The following is a 19020-nucleotide window of genomic DNA, read 5'->3' as shown; positions in this document are numbered from 1 at the left end:
TCATTTACTTTTTACTTTCTTTTTCAGTGTGTACTGGCCACATATGGGAGCATTGCTTTGCTGGTCTTATACTTCAAGTTAAGGTCTAAAAAAACTCCAGCTGTGAAAGCAACATAAACGGTAAGGAGTTGACCTTTAAAAGTTTATAACTTGGCCATTTTGATGTTAGGGTTTTTTCCCCCTCTATAAAAGTAAATTGTTGTCACTGTGCATTACATAAACAAAAATAAAGAGGAAAATATTGCCCATATCCCATTACCCTGACAATTTTTAACATTTTAGCTCTTTTTTTATGTATTTTACTTGGTTTCCATTGGCTGTGATTCATGTCCGTAATTTTGTTGTAACACAAGTCTGTCCTCTCTAATTTGAATGCAGGGGTGCTCATGGATACATGATTTACAGTGGAAATCTATTAAAATTTTTTAATATAAATAAAATTACAGTGAAGACTTTTGAGCATGAAGTGCTTTCCCAAAGGGTTGTGGGGCATCCAGCTTTGTTTTGCCTCAGACTATTTTGAATATCCCTTTCTGATTTTTGTCAATATGATGAGTAAACATAATTTGTCTTTTAGATGAAGTTGTACATTTTTTCCATTTTTTCTTAACATTCTCGTCATGTGCTTTTCTCATTTAACTATTGGGGCTTTTCTTTTTGTGAAGACCTATTTCTCTTGTGTAAGCTCTTTATGTAATAATTTTTAACCTTTTAAATCAATTGCAAATATATCCGATTTTTCCCAGTTTGTTTGCTAGTTTCAAATTTTTATATAAGCATTTCTGTCTTTTCTTTAAATTTCCATAGGCTTCGTTTACTTATTTTGCCCCTCAACACCCATTTGCCCATGCTTGAGTGAATAAATATTTGTTGTGTTGGCAGATGATGTTCAGAAAACCCAAAACGAGATCTTTATCTGATATAGCTCTCCACAGACAGAAAGTTTTTCCTCTGCTCTGAAAGAGCTTTTGCAATCCCATAACCACTGACTTTAGTGGACTGCATGTCCCAGAATGCAGTGGTCCATGGCTTATTCCTGACAAACAGGTAGTATTTTGCACAATTTTCCATATTAGGTACCTTCTAATTTTGGGAGGGTGGTAGTAACCCCATTATAAAAATGGAGAAATTGTCTCTCAAATATTAATTAACAGATGTTTTCTACTGTTTAAAATGTTGCTTTATCTACTAGACTTTTCCAATAGTATACATTTAGGATGATACTGAATTGTTGGCAGCTCTTTTGGTCAAGGTGGAATGTTAGGTTAAACTGTATTAAGTGGAGAGACACCTTAATTTTGCAGGATTACTGACTCCTTTGTGAATCTGATGAATTTGCATTCAATTTCAGGGGGTTCAGAAGACTAGGTAGTCCTCTACTAGTAATTATTGAATGTCTTGAAAGTAGAGTTGAACTCGTTTGTGTCTAAACTATTTTGTTTTGTTTATAGGATTCTAGACTGTACTTCATCTGTTAAGTTTCCATGGCTGAGAAGCTAATGTCAACTCATCATGTGATACTCAATTTATACAATAAATTATGAACCTGGAAAATCTGGTTGTCTTTATTTACAAGATATCAAAAATATAAAAACTGTACAAAATGCAACAAAGGCAAAAAACTGGCAGTGACTTGGTCTAAATCTTTTAGTTTCCCAAAGCAAGGCTCAGTACTGGAGGTAAGCAACTGAAATGTCTGTCTGACTTCAAGTGTACTAGGTTGTGTGTAGCCATTTTAGCTGAAGTAGAACATGGAAGCTAAACTTCTTCACCTGGTTAAAGAGTGTTGGGTGCACTCAAAATCCAACAGGTGTAAATTCAGAAGTTAGCGGATGGTTGTACTTCCCCTAGTTCTTAGAAAGGAACTGTAGTTCACCCTACCCAGTTAACGTACATTCCACTAATCATGGGCCAGGCAAAAATGTCAGTGGATCATTTAACGTAGTACTTGAGTGCCATACAGTAACTACATTTTTACAGCAGAAACATACATGCTCGTTGAATTCTTCAGCTAAAATTCAAGATGGTATTATATTACTCAATTTGAATCTTAAAGCAGGATGAATTATTGAAATCAATTGATTTTTTCTAAACATAATAAATTAAAATAGCATTTGAACAGAAAATGCATAGTTTCCACACAATCCAAAGCACCGTAAATGTCCCTTCCACGAACATACCTCTTATTCAACTAACGGAAATTAGTTAAATGTGGTTGCTATAGAAACGTGGAACTGTCCTGTTCAGATTTTCCAAGCAGCATACTTCCAGATCCATATAGACAAAACATTCTTTATAGCTTAAATATTAATTACTGAGGTATTTGCTTTTAGTCTCCCTTTTTCAAACAGTAGCTTCCAAAAGGTCTTTAATACCGATGGTTTATTGTGGACTATAGGCTCCTGCAGCTAGAACCAAGTTTCTTCGAGTAAAATGGAGGTGTACAACTGGTGTTGATTTGGTCATATATGTTCCCAACAATAACTCCTGTGAATTCTCAGGTAAATTTATATGCCCAGTAGCTGTAGTAAAGTCATCAGTCTCTAAGTCTTCAAATGCTTTGACAGCATCCCATAACCGGACTGTATTATCCATTGAACCTACGGGGAAGTCAAAGGAAACCATTTAGTAGCATCCACAATTGAATTCTGACATTTTGTCAGCTATACTTTATGTATTTACTGTATATTTCTCATGAAAGAAATCTAAACTGATTAACAACTCTCTTCCTTCTAAAAGAGCATTTTAAGCAGTAGTTTAACCTGAGAAGTCAATATACAGGTAGGGTGACACACTAGAATCATGGCTAAGGAGAAGCAAAACCTAAAACAGCAGGACTTAATTTTGCAATTGTCAACACTCAGTGTTTCCTTTTAACACACTTCTAGTCATTTACCTGATGCCAAAATTTCACCATCTCTACTAAACCTAAGTGAACAGACTGTATCAGTGTGGCCTTTTAATTCTCCAACCATCAAACCATGTCCAATATCCCAAAGGAGTACTCTGCCATCTGTTGCTCCTGTAGCCAGGAATCTCCCATTGGGAGAAAATGTCAAGGAATGAATTGGTCCCTAAAAAAGAAGCCCATGGAAAAGTAGTGTTAAAAATATCTAAGAAAATAAGACAAAGTTAGAATTGTAAAGTTTAGTGTTATAAATAATATCTTTAAAATGTATGTGTCACTGGTTAATTTTAAAAATATTTTCTCTCAAAAGCAACCTTCTGTTCTGGAATAATGAAGATATAAAAATACCTTGTGTCCAGTAAAGATCCTTACACAGTTCCCATTCAGGACATCCCAGAGGCGCACAGTTCTATCTGCAGAGCCCGTAGCAACATAATTAGAATTTGGATGGAATCTGGTACAATTCACATCAGCAAGATGGCCAGCAAATATCCTTAAAGGCTGATAGTGGTCTGTAGCCCAGAGCCTTTAAAAAAATTTATTAAAAGCACAAGATGATAATTAGTAGTTAAGTATGAAATGCCAAAATTCTATCCAAAATAAATACAGAAACATCCATGTGAAATGTTAGTTCCAAATGGGTCTTCCTCACTAGTTACCCGAGGGAAAGAAGGAATGATTGAGACTAAATAGCATTCTTAGTTGACGTGGTACAAAAATTTTTAAATTCTAGAATTCTTCATAGTTCTCTGTATGAATCCCCTCCTCTCCTGTCCCACCCCAACTACTAGTCTAACCCATAGAAAAGTATTTTTTTCCCCTAGTTTTGACCACCACATATAATTAGTTTCTAACCTGGGCTACCTCACCCTGAACTTTTATGGAGATGACAGGAAGACAAAGGTGCTCACAGTGGTAGTGAAAGATGGTGTTAAGCAAGGAGAATGTTAATAAGCTAACTTGGGAAATAAAAGCAGGGCTCAGTATACACATAATTGCAGACATAGTTAATACTCTTGTCCCAAATGCATTTTCAAAGAAGGAGTTTTCAGTGTTGACATTCTAAAAAGTTGACCCTGAATAACAGAATGGAAAATGAGTTTGGCTGAAGTTTGTAATTCTCAGCAAGAAACCATTCTGTTCCTTGAATAGACCCCGTCGTAAAATCACAATGTCCTTACCGAGCCACTCGGTCGTGGCCGCCTGACACAAAATAATATCCATATGGAGAAAACTGTGTGTCCCATACTGGATAGTTGTGTCCTTTATAGCCCACTAAGCAAGTAAATGTTTGAAGACTCCACAGTCTAACAGTTCCATCCTCTGAAGAGGAAAGCAGGTAGTTCCTGAGAGAAGAGAAGGTGATATATTTGATTCCCAGAATACCTTTTAGTTACCGCCCAGTTTCTCTATACTTTTGAATATATTAAATATAGCTAACTGACATGCTATATCTCACTTTTATACATGGAATTCACAGTAGATAGTAGAGTTGAAAGTACTAACTAAACTAATGCTAGCCATGACACGTCCATCTACTGAGCACTTACTGATGAGGTTAGATTATAAAAAAAAATAGAAGGAAAATCATAGTTCTTTAAAAAAGTAATAACAATACCAAGGGGTAATAACAAAAAGTATGGTCAAATAAGGTCAATTGAGAAAGGCTTCTAAGAAATATGACTAAGATGTCACTTAAAACTCAAGTTTTTACTTTAAAATGGAGATGCTATTTTCCTAGCCTATGAGTTGCATAAGAATTTAAAAGGAAAGCCTGTGACAAAACAAAAAAACACTATACATGTGAATAATACTCTTTTTCAGGGATAAATACAATAGCTGAGCTACTCAGAAAGTAAAATGGTTTTCAATGAAATCAGAAGTTTCCCTCAAATAAAAATGTATCATCTGGCTAAAGCCTATCAAACAACAAAAAACCTCATTCTCAAAGTTTCATAAAGACGAAAATCTTGATGGATTGAAAGCTATTATCTATCCAAGTAAGATACATATGGTATTATGAATACAAAATACTCCCCCATTTCTACAGAATGTTAGAGATCATGAAAAATAGGCAAATACCTATTTGTGGGTTTCAAATTCCCTTTTCAGTATCCTGTATCCTCTTAGTTCTTTTGATTATACAAAGATAAATCTTCAATTGATAGCTAATATGCCTTTACTATCAGGAATCTGTTGTGAATTTGGAGATGATGGAAGACCGCAGTAGCCACAAAACCCAAGGCAGGAACCCAAAGAAGCAATTTAACCCCTTTTGGGGTTATACAAAACTGAAGAAACCAGCAAACTCTGAAGCTGTGCATCTTGATTCTATAATTTGGTTATATATTAAGTTGCTGTCTTGTACACCAGCAACCCAAGATGAATTGACAAATGGCAAGATGCTAAAAGATAATGAATGATAAAAAAACCATGAGATTTTTCTAAGAGAACTTTTCCCAACATTTGCATAATGTTTTCAGCAGTTCACTTTTACATAATCTCAATATAATACATCACTATTTAATTTTTATTGTTTGCATTTTACCTATCCGGACTGAAGCTGGCTCCATAGACAGGCCCACTGTGACCATACAAAATCTTCAATTCACTTGCTGTTTTCTCATCCATGATTCTTTCTAAGACATCATCTGATTCTTTGTCTATAAGGCTAAGATCTAAAATGGTCCAGAAATATTGATTTTTAAAAGTATATTCATTAAAACCTTTTAAGGCAATCACATTACAGCTCAGGAGAAGAAATAACATTTGAACAGTTCCTCCTACATAACAACCACTGTGCTAACACCTCTAAATTAGGTGATATCATCCCAGTGTATAGGAGAGAAAACTGAGGTTCAGAATAGTTAATAATTTGCCAGAGTGCACAGTTACTCAGTGTTGGGACTAGGTCTGAAACTCAAGTTTATCCACTATATCACAATGTTTCACAAAAATGAAAACTATGGAAATATTAAATTATCGAAAATGCATTATCTTGTTTAAACAACACAGTTAGCAAGAAACTTTCTTTAAAATTAAATGCTGACCTTATTCTTTTTAGCCATTTTTATGGCTAAAACAAAGTACTCTCCCATATTTACATTAAAAGTTTTTTAAAATTCATAAGCAATCAGAAAATGTTAGGTTTTTAACCTTAAGGAATTTTCTAGCCTAAGCCTCTCATTCTACAGATGAGAAAACTGAGGCCCAGAGAAATTAAACCAGTCTAGCATGACAGTCTCCTGATTGCCACTCCAATGCATTTTTCACTGTTGGGAATGAACATTTTGAGTTAAAGGAAAATCAAGTGAAATTCTGCTAAGATCACAATCTGTGCGTATGTTCCATGGAATCAAGATTGGTGTAAACTAATGATGAGTCTACATTCTAATAAGTCATCTCAGTTACCTGCTGCTTGTTTGACACTGCGCAGCTTTTTGGGTGTCACAGACCACACCCTGACAGTTGAATCTGCAAAACCTCCAGCAATCAAACTAGAATCATCAGTGACATCTACTGCAGTAAGGCCCTGCCAATAAAAAATAAAAACAAAAACAAAAAGCTTTATATTAAATATTGTTTTGGGGAAAAAATTACAATCACATCGTAGAGAATACTTAATGATAGCTATTTTTTTCATATAAAAGATCATTTGGGATTTCATCCTCCTATGAAACCCACTGTTTGAAAGCACTTACCTTGAGAACATTATCAATTTACCCCTTTTTTGCCCTCCAAATTTGGAGTGCATGCTATGAAGCAAATGTTAATCATTTTTGCGCTTTACTAAATATATCCTCAGCAGCTTATTATACAGTCTATAAAGATGAACAGAATTCTTTTATTTTTTTATTTTTATTTTTTAAGATTGGCACCTAGGCTAACAACTGTTGCCAATCTTCTTTTTTTTTTTTCTTTTTTAAGGATTGGCACCTGGGCTAACAACTGTTGCCAATCTTTTTTTTTTTTTTCTGCTTTATCTCCCCAAACCGCCCCCTATACACAGTTGTATATCTTAGTTGCAGGTCCTTCTAGCTGTGGGATGTGGGACACCACCTCAACGTGGCCTGACGAGCAGTGCCATGTCCGCGCCCAGGATCTGAACCCTGGGCCACTGCAGCAGAGCGCGCAAACTTAACCACTCGGCCACGGAGCCAGCCCCTAAAGATGAACAGAATTCTTAATAAAAAATATTAAGTTTACATAAGTACTTAAACCAAGTTCAACAGAGATGAACTTCACAGTTTCCTCCTCCTAAAAGGCTAGGAGAATTCAGATCCGTGAAATGAGGGGCACATATAAGCAAGATTCTGGTACCTACAAGTTGCTAAAGGTCTTTTAAACATTGCTTTCTGTCTATTCCTAGCAGTGTCCAATTCTCCTTTCCCTATGCTGTCTTTAAGGTATATTTATATCAAAAGTTTAAATGAGAAAACTCCATTTTAGTTAACACATGTAAGTTTCTTTTAAAGGTAAATCACCATTTTACATGACTCTCTAGGCAGAAATTGCTCAGTTATTTTACCAACCTGGTAAGCATTAAGGAATGTATAGAAACAAATGGAAGGTAAACAGTCTGGCCCAAGGCGTACTCTTTTGGTGGTTTCTTTCATATTCATTATCTTATCCAACTTATCTGAATCCTTCAACTCAGGAAGAGGGATTCTGTGAAAGAAAAACAGACTGGAAATTACTCTGAATATTAAGAAACTTAAACCTTCTATAATGTATCCTCTTACACCTTCACACATGTTCCTGAGGTTTTTTTCCTCACCTGTTTTGAGGTGGAGCATTGGGATCTTGTTTTTTGCTTTTGGATCCAATACTGTCTTTTCTAGGCTTCTTCTTTTTAGGTTTTCCTTCTTCATTTTCTCCTTCTTCATCCTCATCATCCAAAGGCACCTCAATTTCTGGCTCTTTTAATAAACCAAAAAATACCTACAAGTCAAATGAGCCAACATTTTTTAAATTAATTTTTTGTTCATTAACACATCCTTTTCATATCTTGATAAGATGAATCACAACTACAATATAGTAATTTATACCCTGAAGCAGATTCTGTACTTATCTACCCAATAGCCAATCTTCCCTTCTTCTGTACTAACAGAACCCCGATTTTGTTGGAGGAGCAGTGTGCTCAGTTAAATCAATTCTGTTCCCAGGCTCTCTTGCAGCCAGGAATGGCCATGTAATATCATTCTTGCCAAGAGATATAAACACAAGTATACTGGGTAGAATTTTAAATAAAAAAGGGGACATTCAGCAGGGATATGCCTTTTGTCCTCCCCCTTCTGCCTTCCTGGAATGCAGTTGCAATGCTGGAGCTGCAACAGCCATCTGTGAGCACAAAGAAGAAAGCCACATTCTAAAGACAGCGGAGCAGAAACTAGAAGGAGTCAGGGTTCTCTACGGCATTGTGGAGCCCTCATGAAAGCTCAGGAGGGCCTTCCCCTGTAATTCATTTTATGTGAGAAAAACCCCTTTCTTGTTTCAGCCACTGTAGTCAGGGTTCTGTTAAATGCAGCCATTCCCAAATTCTCACTAATATATACATCATCCTTAGAACATGAAACTTAGTATACAGTGTAAAATTATTCCCAAACTAGCTATAAGAAAAATGTGTAAATTATGTAGATGTAAATGCTACAATTTTTCATAATCTGCATTATATAGTTCTTAGGTTTATTCCCATACCTTTGATTTGTTTGCCTCTCGTTTAGCCTCTCCTGCCAAACTTCCCACCATCGCATCTATCTGTTGCTTACTACGCGGCATCCCATCAAAGATGTCAATGTAGAGGTGCTCCTGAACTATGTTCCATATCTGATTGTTCTGTTTCTCCTGAAGATGCCTCTTCAAGAGTTGGTACGAGTCACGGGAAATACGCAGAACAAATTTACTTGTTCGAAAATCCAACATGGTTTCATTCCCTTTCATGTGTTCCTTTTTGGTAAGACTAGATAATACTCGTAGGTCATCCTGGTAATAACATTCCTGATCTCCATGGAACCTGTTTCAGTGATTTTAAAAAGTCATTTTTCAATGTAATCATTCAGGGATCTGCCTCTCCCCCATATATTTATAAACATCCCAGAATATTTTCAACGTAGCAGTCTGAATAATCCTGGACTATGCTGTAGGATCAGAAGTAATTCACTTCAAAATGATTACAATTCAGTTTCTGAATTCATCCTAAAAATGACCAATTTAATTCTCTAATGAAATGTATCATAAACATTTTAAGAGAATTTGAAATAAACACCGTAAGTGAATGAAAGATAAGATATCCACCATGGGTAGGCAGTCTCTTTGGAATGCCACCAGTGGTAGATATTTGAAAACGTTAGAGTCCTTGCTTTAGTAAATTTTATGTTCTCTCAAAACCCACTTTTAAAAATTTTTATTATGGAAAATTTCAAACATATACAAAAGCAGAAACTTGTATAATGAACTCAATTTACCTCTTATCCAGCCTCTCAGCAATAACCATTACATGGCATTCTCACAAAATCTACCATTTTTAATGATTTCTTATATTCTTAATACCAGACATATTTATTAAACATCAGTACTTCAATAACATGACAAAAGAATAAACAAATGTCAATATCAAAGAATGAGTACTTCCATTTAACTCACCTATACCAAAAGCAACTACATAAAGCTTTCAGCTTTGGTGACAATCAGTAAATTTAATTGCACTTTTGTTTCTACAAATCTTAATTTTCCTAAAAAAGTAAAATTAAAGATCATATTTGGCACTCACTAAGAGCAGCAAACAATGCAAAAACATTTAGAAAACAACGACTAAACATAAGATATTGGGGGTCTAGCTCTGACAGACACACAGCCAATAGATTCCTAAACTGTCACCTGTGTTACCCTATTACGACTCATAAGATATGAATTAAGGGTTTCTGTCCAAGATTTGAATGAAATTAGAAATCTCAGCCTCTTAGTGTTTGCATCAATCACTGCCCATAACCTCATCTGAGCATGGGGTCCCCACAAGGGCTGAGACTGTCCATACCAAGGAGACAGAGAGTCCCCTAGGATACTGCAGCCTCTCGTGTGAGGAGATGGCTATACCATGAAACTGGAAGAGGTTTTTTGATGACAGTACTATAAGAAAAATTAGCTTACAAGTTCTGTCACCATCAGCCTTTCTTAACTTTTTTAAACACACTGAGCTACAGAACATTTGCTTTGTATACCTTCTATTAGACATCGTAGAGTAATGAATGAATACAATGGCATAGAAGCCAGGAGTCCCAAGTTCTATTATTCCTCTATTACCACCACCTATGTTATCTGACAAGTCCTGGCTTCTGGGTCTATTGCTTGTATTAAAGAGCTCTTATTGATACAGGTAAGCACTGCCTCTTTCTTAAACACTCCTTTTCTTTGACTTCTATAACTGAACATCTCTTGCTTTTCTTCCTACTTCTCTGGCCTCTCCCTTTATATCTCTTCTACTTGGCTAAACCTTCTACTCCTTTTATATCTCTCCTACTCCAAATGTTGGAGTTCCTCAAAACTCAGGCCTAGCCCTCTCATTGACTTATTTCATACTCTCCCCTAGACAATCTCATCCATATCCATCAATACTGCATACAACTCCAATTTATGGCTCCAGTCCCTACCTCTCCTCTGAACTCCAGAGCCTTATATATCATTCCCCTATCAACTTGACATCTCTTAAATAAGTCAAAGGCATATTCAAATCTGAACTCAAGATTATTTCACAACCTGACAAACCAGGTCCTCTTCCAGGGTTTTCTATCTCAGTGAAGGGCACCCCTATCAGGCTGGGGGAGCCAGAAATTCAGGGGTTATCAATGATACCTTATCTCCCTCACCTCCATATCTAATCCATCACCAAGTGCCTCATCAATATGTCTACTTCCTTCCACTAAAGTACCACACTCCAGTCCACTGTTCCTCAACAGGGGTGGTACTGGCATTTTAGGCAGAACAATTCTTTGCTAAGTGGGACTACCTGCACATATTAGAACATTTGGCATCCATAAGCCACCTGCTCCTGCCCCCTAGTCATTATAACAACCAAAAACACTTCCAAACATTTTCAAGTAGCCCAGGGGAAGGAAGAATAATATCACCCTCAGTTGAGAACCACTGCATTAACCTCCAAAACTGGTCAATCTATAGTCACTCTGTCCCCTCAATATCTGTTTTCTGCACTGCATAAAGGTCCTTTCAAAATGCAAATCTAATAATGACATGGTCCTTCAATGACTTCTGTAGCAGAGATGCCTCAGTGTTCTCAAACATCCATTTTCCTTTCTTCCTCCACAAGAGAACACCTGAATATTAGCTGAGCACATAGACATCAAGGTAAAGATCACATTTCCTACCTCCCTGGTAGGTAGGTGTGGCCATTGAATAATGACATAAAAAAAGAAGTGTGTGCACCTTCCAGGAAGGATGTGTACCCTCCCTGATGACAATAACACTGATACAATTGCTTAGGGCTGGAGAGCCATCTTGTGCCACAGGTGGAAGCTGCATGACAAGGATGGTAGAGCACGAAGATCCAGAGAGCCTGGGCCCCTGATAATCAAGGACTCCATACCAGTCCTAGACTGCCTACCTTCACAAGAGAGAGAAATAAACTTTAAGCCTCTATGGTTTGGGTTTTCAGCCACTCTGAGTCTAATCTAATCCTAACACAGCTTCCTATTGCTCTTAGGATAAAAACAAAACTAAGCTTTTATTTTATTTATGCCATTATTGTTTGAGTTTTCAGTGAATCTCAGCCAAATCTAATCCCATCCAATACAACCCTCTACTGTTCTTAGGATACACAAAGACCTTCAACATGGCCCAAGAACCCGCCTGTTCTAGCCCCTAACCAATTGTCCAGCTTCATGTTGTAGACGCTCCAACTCCACACTCCACTCCAGCCACACTGGCCTTCTTTCAGTCTCTGTACCTACAATGATCCCTCCTGCCACAGAGCTTTCACATACGGTTTTCCCTCTTCTCTTCATCCAGTTAACACCTACCTAATCTTCACATCATACTTCAAGCATCACTTCCTGTGGGAGCCTTCCCTGACTTCTCCAACTAGATCAAACTCCTCCATTTTAGGTTCTCATAGTATCAGGTACCTCTCCCTTATAAAGTACTTTTTGAGTTGTAATCTTACATTTGTGTGGTTACAGATGCATATATACATTTTATATATATATACACATATATATATGTATGTAAATATAAAATTTATAAAAATTCACATACTTCTCAAAGAATGATTTTGCTTCATTCTCATGTTGATTGTAGACTAGTTCCAAGTACATGTGCACAAACAGAGGATAAAAGAGTTGGGATAACTCTGCCCGATGGCAGTCCAAGGAACATTCAATGAAGTGTTTCAGTCCACTATAGTATTCTTCATACATTGTGGGGTCTCCTTGTTGGTTGTAGGCTGACAGCACGGCACTAACATCCGGCTGGTCCTCCACAGCTACACTTCCAACTGTTTAAAAACAAAAACAACTTTCAAGAAAATGACATGGTATGCACCAAGTAACTAGGGCTATTTTGCTAAGGTCCAGAGATGAATTGTTTCTCAAATGTTTATCCTTCTCCTCTCAAACTCTCTTCCCCAACACAACCACATGATCTTTTAATGAGATTTTCCCTTCGTTTCAGTCGCCCATCCAAAACTCCTTCAGCTTGTCCATATCTTAAAATAAAATTTTCAAATCAATAACAAGAAGATCCAATATTTTTCCTGGAGCTACCTTATTGTAAAGACTAATTTTATAAAACATGGTATGTGCAAATCAAAAAACTATATTAATCTTCTCTCAAGGATCAGTGCAGGGGCCGGCCCCGTGGCCGAGTGGTTAAGTTCACACACTCGGCTTTGGCGGCCTAGGGTTTTGCCCATTTGGCTCCTGGGCACTGACATGGCACCGCTCATCAGGCTATGCTGAGGTGGCATCCCACATGCCACAACTGGAAGGACCCACAACTAAAAATACACAACTATGTACTGGGGGGCTTGCAGGAGAAAAAGGAAAAATAAAATCTTTTAAAAAAAAAGGATCAGCGCAAATGGCACCCACCACCAACAACCCATGCCGGGGAGTAACATTCCCAGCTCTCTGAACTACCTAAGTACTTTATAACTTTCCCATAACACATCCTATCCTGTGTTACCTTCACATGTGTCCATCTATCACTCTTCATAAAATGTAAGCATTTTAAGGGTAGGAAGGACTTTGCCTTATACATTTCCAAAAGATAGTTCAATTTTATATGCTTAAAACAATTTCCATAACCACCATTTCAAGGCAGAAAACATTAGTATTTATTTGTAATATAGCAATACAATAATATAATAATATAGCAATAATATAATAATATAGCAAACAATGATACATCTGTGAATCAAATCCGTTTGCTGGAAATTTTTAAGCTGCAACTGTTATGTTATGCTCTTCACTGCACAAATGTTATAAAATCTTCTGATTACTCTTACAGCCTCTTTTCCTCCTTACTGGTTTCTGAGTTACGATCTAAAAAATAGGTCAAGTTTCTGTGGAGATGAGAGATTATAGCAAAATAACCAACAACAGAATTTTTCCACCTTATAGTTCATTCACAAAATTCAGCATTCTGAAAAGATTCCTCTCAATCATATTTTCACACATTTCTTTCAATGAGTTACAATGCTATCCATACTTCACTTCAGCAATGCTGCAAAAATTAGGTCTCATAAATACAAATTAATTTGCCTAGAGGCTCTGCATTGGATAATTTAACTCAATAAATATTTATGATCAACTCACAATCACCTTTGAGACCCTATATTGTGTAGGAGTTTTACCGCATGGACTTTGTGACAACAGTTGCTGGGAAAAAGGGGAGGAGGGCTCAGATGTTAGGGATGGATACCTAGACATAAACTTATTAGTGCCAGTGCCAGGCATTTTACATGTATTATATTCAAGCCTCACAACAACCCACTAAATAGAGGGAAAAAACTCAAGCTTAGGGAGAATAACTTAATCAGCATCACACAAGTAAAAGCAACAGAGACAGAATCTGAACCCAGGTCTGCCCAATCCCTATTCCTAAACGAATGGTTCTCAAACATTGCCACACATCAATACCCCTTGGAAGCATTTATTCAAAAATGCAGATTCCCAGACTCCACCTCTACAGGGTCTAATTCACTGAGTCTGAAGTGATGACCAGGACCCTGCACTCCCCAAAAGATTTAACACTGGTGGTCTTTAGTCTCTATTTTGAGAAATACTAGCTACACCATGTTCCATCACTCCCCGGCTGTGTGATCCAAAGCAAGTCTCTTGGCCTTTTTCAGTCTGTTTTCTCATCTCTAGAAGAGAGAGAATGTCTATCTCACAGAATTGTAAGAATTAAGATACACAAAGTATTTATAGTACTTAAAGTACGCTAGTACAGAACTGTACAAATACTGTTAGTGTTCATGCAGACCTGCTCGAAGCTCAAGAGCCCAAATAAGAGGGAAGGGACCAAAAGCCTGAAGGTCCCCGCCTCTCCGCGCCCACCTTCCCCATACATCCCTTTGCTCAGCAGCTCTCAGCCTCTCGCTGGAACTGACAGCTCCGAAGAGGGTTTGCGCAGCCGGCGCACCAGAGAAAGGGGCGGGCATGTGGCCCTAGAGGCGGGCCCAGGAAATTCAAAACAAGCCCGCAGAGGTGCAGGCCTGCCATCCCCTGCCTTCCCGGCTTGCTCCCCTTCGTGCCGGCCCTGCCTCCCCGAGACCCCGCGGCTCACCTTTCCCCGGAGCCGCAGGACCTGTGGCTGAGCCCGAGACGGCGGCGGGCCCCGAAGGGCCGGTGCCCGGAGGGTCGGGGGCTGCAGGGCCGGGGACCGAGGCTGTGACCCGGCTGAGAAGCGCGCTAGCCGCCTCACCGCCGGCGCCGTCCGCCTCTCCCGGGGCTCCGGAGCCCGCCACTGCCTCCTCCAGCAGCCGGGCCTCACGGCGCAGCGCCTCTTCGGCCTCGCGGAGGTTGCTCTGCCGTAGGAACTGCAGCACGGCCAGCAGAGTCTGTCGGTCGTGGGGAGCGCCGGCGTCCGGAGCAGCGGCGGGCACCGGGGCCGCCCCCGCCGGGGCAACGGCGGAGACAGCCACCGAAGGTTTGGGGGTCCCGCCATCCCCGCCGGCCGACGACGACGCCGCAACGTTCCCGCCGCAGCCGTTGGGGCCGTTGTTGGTAGTGCCGCCGCCACCTTCGCCAGCGCCGTCCCCCGCCTGAGGAGGTAGCAGCGTCGGCGGTCCCTCAGACTCTAACTTGACCGCCACCTCCGTCTGCTCCTCCGCCAGCGCCGCCATCTTGCGGCTGAGCCACCTCGCGCCGTCAAGCGTGATTGCGTTTTCGCCACATGGAGGGCGGGGAGGAGCATTTTACGACAGCTCTGGAAGGCACTTTACGGCAGTAGGAGGAGCGATAAAGAAGGAGAAGAGGAACGAGAGCGAGGGCTACTTTCGAAAGTGACAGAAAGGCAGGAAGTGGTTGTTGGTGGCCGCCTATTACGTTTGCCTGATAGATTACCGTTTACTGCAGACCAGCTATATTCAGGCACTGTGGTAGACGTTTTACATTATACGACCTCCTTTAATTCCACAATTTTATAAGGTATTTTTATCTTCACTTTACAGATGGTTCAACCGAGGTCCAAAGAAGTTAAATAACTTTTCAGAGTCACACAAGAAGAAAGTGAAAGCGCCAAGGTTCAAATCCAGGTCTTTAACTCAAAAGCATATACCTTTTGCCAGAGGGAGGCTTCTGAGATATTGGTAATGTTTTATATTTTGATCTAGATGGAGGTTACTTTTTTCTTTTCTTTGCAATTTTTGCTTTTGTAAAAATCGAGTGCAAGCTTAAGCTCTGTGACCTTGACAGCGTATATATTTCAATAAAAAGTTTTTAAATACCTGAGTTTTGTGATTGTGAAATATGTACATTCTGTATTCGTGCTTGGTAATCCATTATTACAAGCAAACTGCATTTTAATTGTATATTTTTAGATAGTATATACCACTTTGCAATATGCTTCATAGGTTATAAAATCCTGCTGCACATGTTATCTCATTTGAACTTCACAGCTCTGTGGGATAGGTACGGATAAGAAAAGTGAGCCTGGGACTTTGGGAAGATCTGGCAAAGATTCATGTTGTTGGTTTTGAGGTCTTACTGGCTTTCTTGAATGACCTGGAGCAAGTTACCTAACTCTATTCCAGTCACCCAATTTCTAAAATAGGGATAACGATAGTACCTACCTTATAGAGTTGTGAGGATTAAATGAGGTAATGTATATGTGATGCCTAAGATAATAAATAGCTATTGGTTATTTTTACTTTGCCCTAAAAGGTGTTCTGCAAATGTTTGATAAGAAAGTCCAATCATAATGTTCAGGGTGATCTCAAGACTGAAATATAAAACTAATCTAATTAGGTATCTAAAGTAAGAATGTAAAACATGGGGTTGGAGGTCGGGGAGAAGATGAGCAAGAATTGGTTAGCATTTACTCAGCACTGGCTAAGAGAGAGAATCTGAATCTGATGCTACACTCTTATGAGATGGGGAGAATTCATCATTTTCCTCAGGATCATTCAGCTTATTTCTCTGATTCAGTATTCACTGATTAACTTGATAATAAATTGAACACTTAGGTAGATGAGAGATGGCATGAATAACAAGTCCAGGTGTGTTTACTATTCACTGAAAAGACGTTTCACCCCATTGTGAAGAGTAAATTAACATCCTGTTGCATATATTAGGCTCGTGAATCAAGTCCTGGGAACTGGATCCACCTGTACAGCTGAAGCCCAGATACTAGGACTCACAAAAGCCTCCCACTTTCCTTCTGTGGGGCCTACTTTTACCTGGCTTTGTCTCTTAAGTGCCAGAGAGTCTGGGTTGAGACTTCAGCTAAGGTTGCTCACTCCAAGGAGAGTGGTTTTTGTGTTACACCGCAATAGAGACAAGTTTATTGAATGACTGCAAAGCCTGTTTTTAATTTTTGTTTCTCTTTTCTGCTTCCTTTCTGATCGCTACTCCCATTCTGCCCCTACTCTCTTCCTGGGATGCTTTAAGAAGTCTACTGTCAATCTGCATCTTTCTTCCTTTATAGAACAGCTGCTTTTTCTCTCTGGATGTTTCTCTTTGTCTTCGATGTTCTTTCACTTCACTCTAATGTATCTAGGACTAGCTTTTTCCTGTCTATTCCAATTGGCCCTTAATGCCCCCATTCAATCTGGGATTTTTTTTTTTTTTAGTTTTGGGAATTTAGCAAGCATTGGATCTGCAAACATTTCCTCCCCTCTATTTTTCCCCTTCTTGTATTCTTATGATGTAGATATTGATACTTACACTTCTATGCTCTAAGTCTAACTTTCATATTTTTATGTTTACCCCTTCCTGATACCTTCTAAAAGAGTTCCTCTACCTGATTTTTCAGTACAGTAATTCGTTCTTGGCCTAGATCTATATTACTATATAACCCATTTATTGAGTTATTTACTTCAAATATTATAGTTTTTATAGTATTTTGAATTAGTTCTTCATGATTTATTGTTCCTGCTTCATGTAACCCAGTTGGGTGATTTTGTCTCCCCTGAGGACATTTGGCAATGTCTGAAGACACTTTTGGTTGTCACAACTCAAATGTGGTCCTACTGGCATGTAGCAGGTAGAAGCCAGGGATGCTGCTAAACTTCCCACAATGCACAGGACAGCCCCACCCCTCCCACAACAAATCATCTGGCCCAAAATGTCAATAGCGCCAAGGTTGGGAAACCCGGATGTAACCAATTTGAACTCTTTTCTCTTTGAGGATATATATTACTTTATTTAAATTATCTTTCCATCTGATGCATTTAATCTGTTTGATCTAGTCTAGGTTGTTCCATTTTATGCTTTAATAGGAGTTGCACCTCCTTCTACATCTCACTACTTTTCTCCATGAGTTTGTATTTCCCTGGAGGTATCAGCTACCTTGGCTGATACGGATACGCAGAGGGAGAGTCTGAAGCCCAGCACTGGGAAAAGGCAAGGGATGCACCAACAGGAGGAAGGCCTCTGGTGTCACTATCTGGGCTCTATCACTCTCTTTTTGCCAACACACACGCTCACATGTGCACGCACACATATCCCCAGGGTTTTCACAGTTTTTACAGATCTAACAATTATGATGCCATCTCTAGGGTTGAGTGTGACAGGGGAGCCAGCCACTAGTGTGAGTTTACCATCTTTTTAAATTATCATTTTTTATTGCAGTAACGTTGGTTTATCACATTGTATAAATTTCAGGTGTACGTCATTATATTTCGATTCCTGTGTAGATTACATCATGTTCACCACCCAAAGACTAATTACAGTCCATCACCACACACATGTGCTTAACCACCCCTTTCGCCCTCCTCCCTCCTCCCTTCCCCAAGTTTACCATCTTGTTAATCCTTTAGTTTAAACTCACTCTAGTGCCTGCCTTGCCCATCATACCCAACCCTAGAGATGGTACTGAAACTGATAGATCCATAAAAACTGAAAACTCTAAGGATGTGTATGCATGTGTGTGTGTAATAGCAGCTCAAAGTGAAAGGGGTCACGGGGCCACAGACAAGTTAGTCCGAGGAAAAGCGTTTTATTTGCTTTTGTCTCTTTCCCACCTCACTCTGGAAAGAGGAATGTCTAAGGTAGCAATTGACTACAGGAAGGTTTCCTGAGGGGTATGTGCGTGTGTGTGTGCACACACATGCACTCGCACATGTGCATGTATGTTGGCAAAAGGAGTGATGGAGCCCAGACAGTAACAATGTTTACTGTGCTAGCGGGAAACTTTGGGGCAGGTGGCTGGAGGAGGGGATGGGATACGCAAAGGACCAGAGGCGGGAGCATATTTAGGAAACAAGCTCTTTATGGCTGGAGTATTAGCGTGAAGAGGAAAAAGAGAAGAGACTAGAAAGCTAAGCTATGGTCAGATCCTGACAAAAATTGTCAATTCTGTTCAAGACTTTTGACTCTATCCCTAAGGTAATAAGAAGCCATTGGAATATTTTAATCTGAGGAAGGGGATAAGTAGATTTA

General features: G+C 39.2%; 1 protein-coding gene across 1 annotated transcript; it reads right to left on the bottom strand.

Annotated features, from left to right (window-relative positions):
* Positions 1–1549: 1549 nt before the first annotated feature.
* Positions 1550–15812, bottom strand: TAF5 (TATA-box binding protein associated factor 5). Its single transcript, XM_046654906.1, has 11 exons — positions 14705–15812; positions 12173–12410; positions 8606–8921; positions 7686–7849; positions 7441–7576; positions 6320–6440; positions 5457–5586; positions 4090–4254; positions 3257–3434; positions 2897–3074; positions 1550–2600 (listed from the first exon to the last, which is right to left on the bottom strand). Exons 1-11 carry the CDS (start codon positions 15261–15263, stop codon positions 2383–2385), a joined length of 2403 nt encoding a protein of 800 aa, XP_046510862.1. The 5' UTR covers positions 15264–15812; the 3' UTR covers positions 1550–2382.
* Between the last annotated feature and the right edge of the window lie 3208 nt (positions 15813–19020).

This window comes from Equus quagga, chromosome 2 (genome assembly GCF_021613505.1).
Source record: "Equus quagga isolate Etosha38 chromosome 2, UCLA_HA_Equagga_1.0, whole genome shotgun sequence".
In the NCBI taxonomy this organism is placed as follows: Eukaryota; Metazoa; Chordata; class Mammalia; order Perissodactyla; family Equidae; genus Equus; species Equus quagga.
Note: the sequence above shows the minus strand (reverse complement) of the source record. Positions and strands in the feature narration are given on the sequence as shown.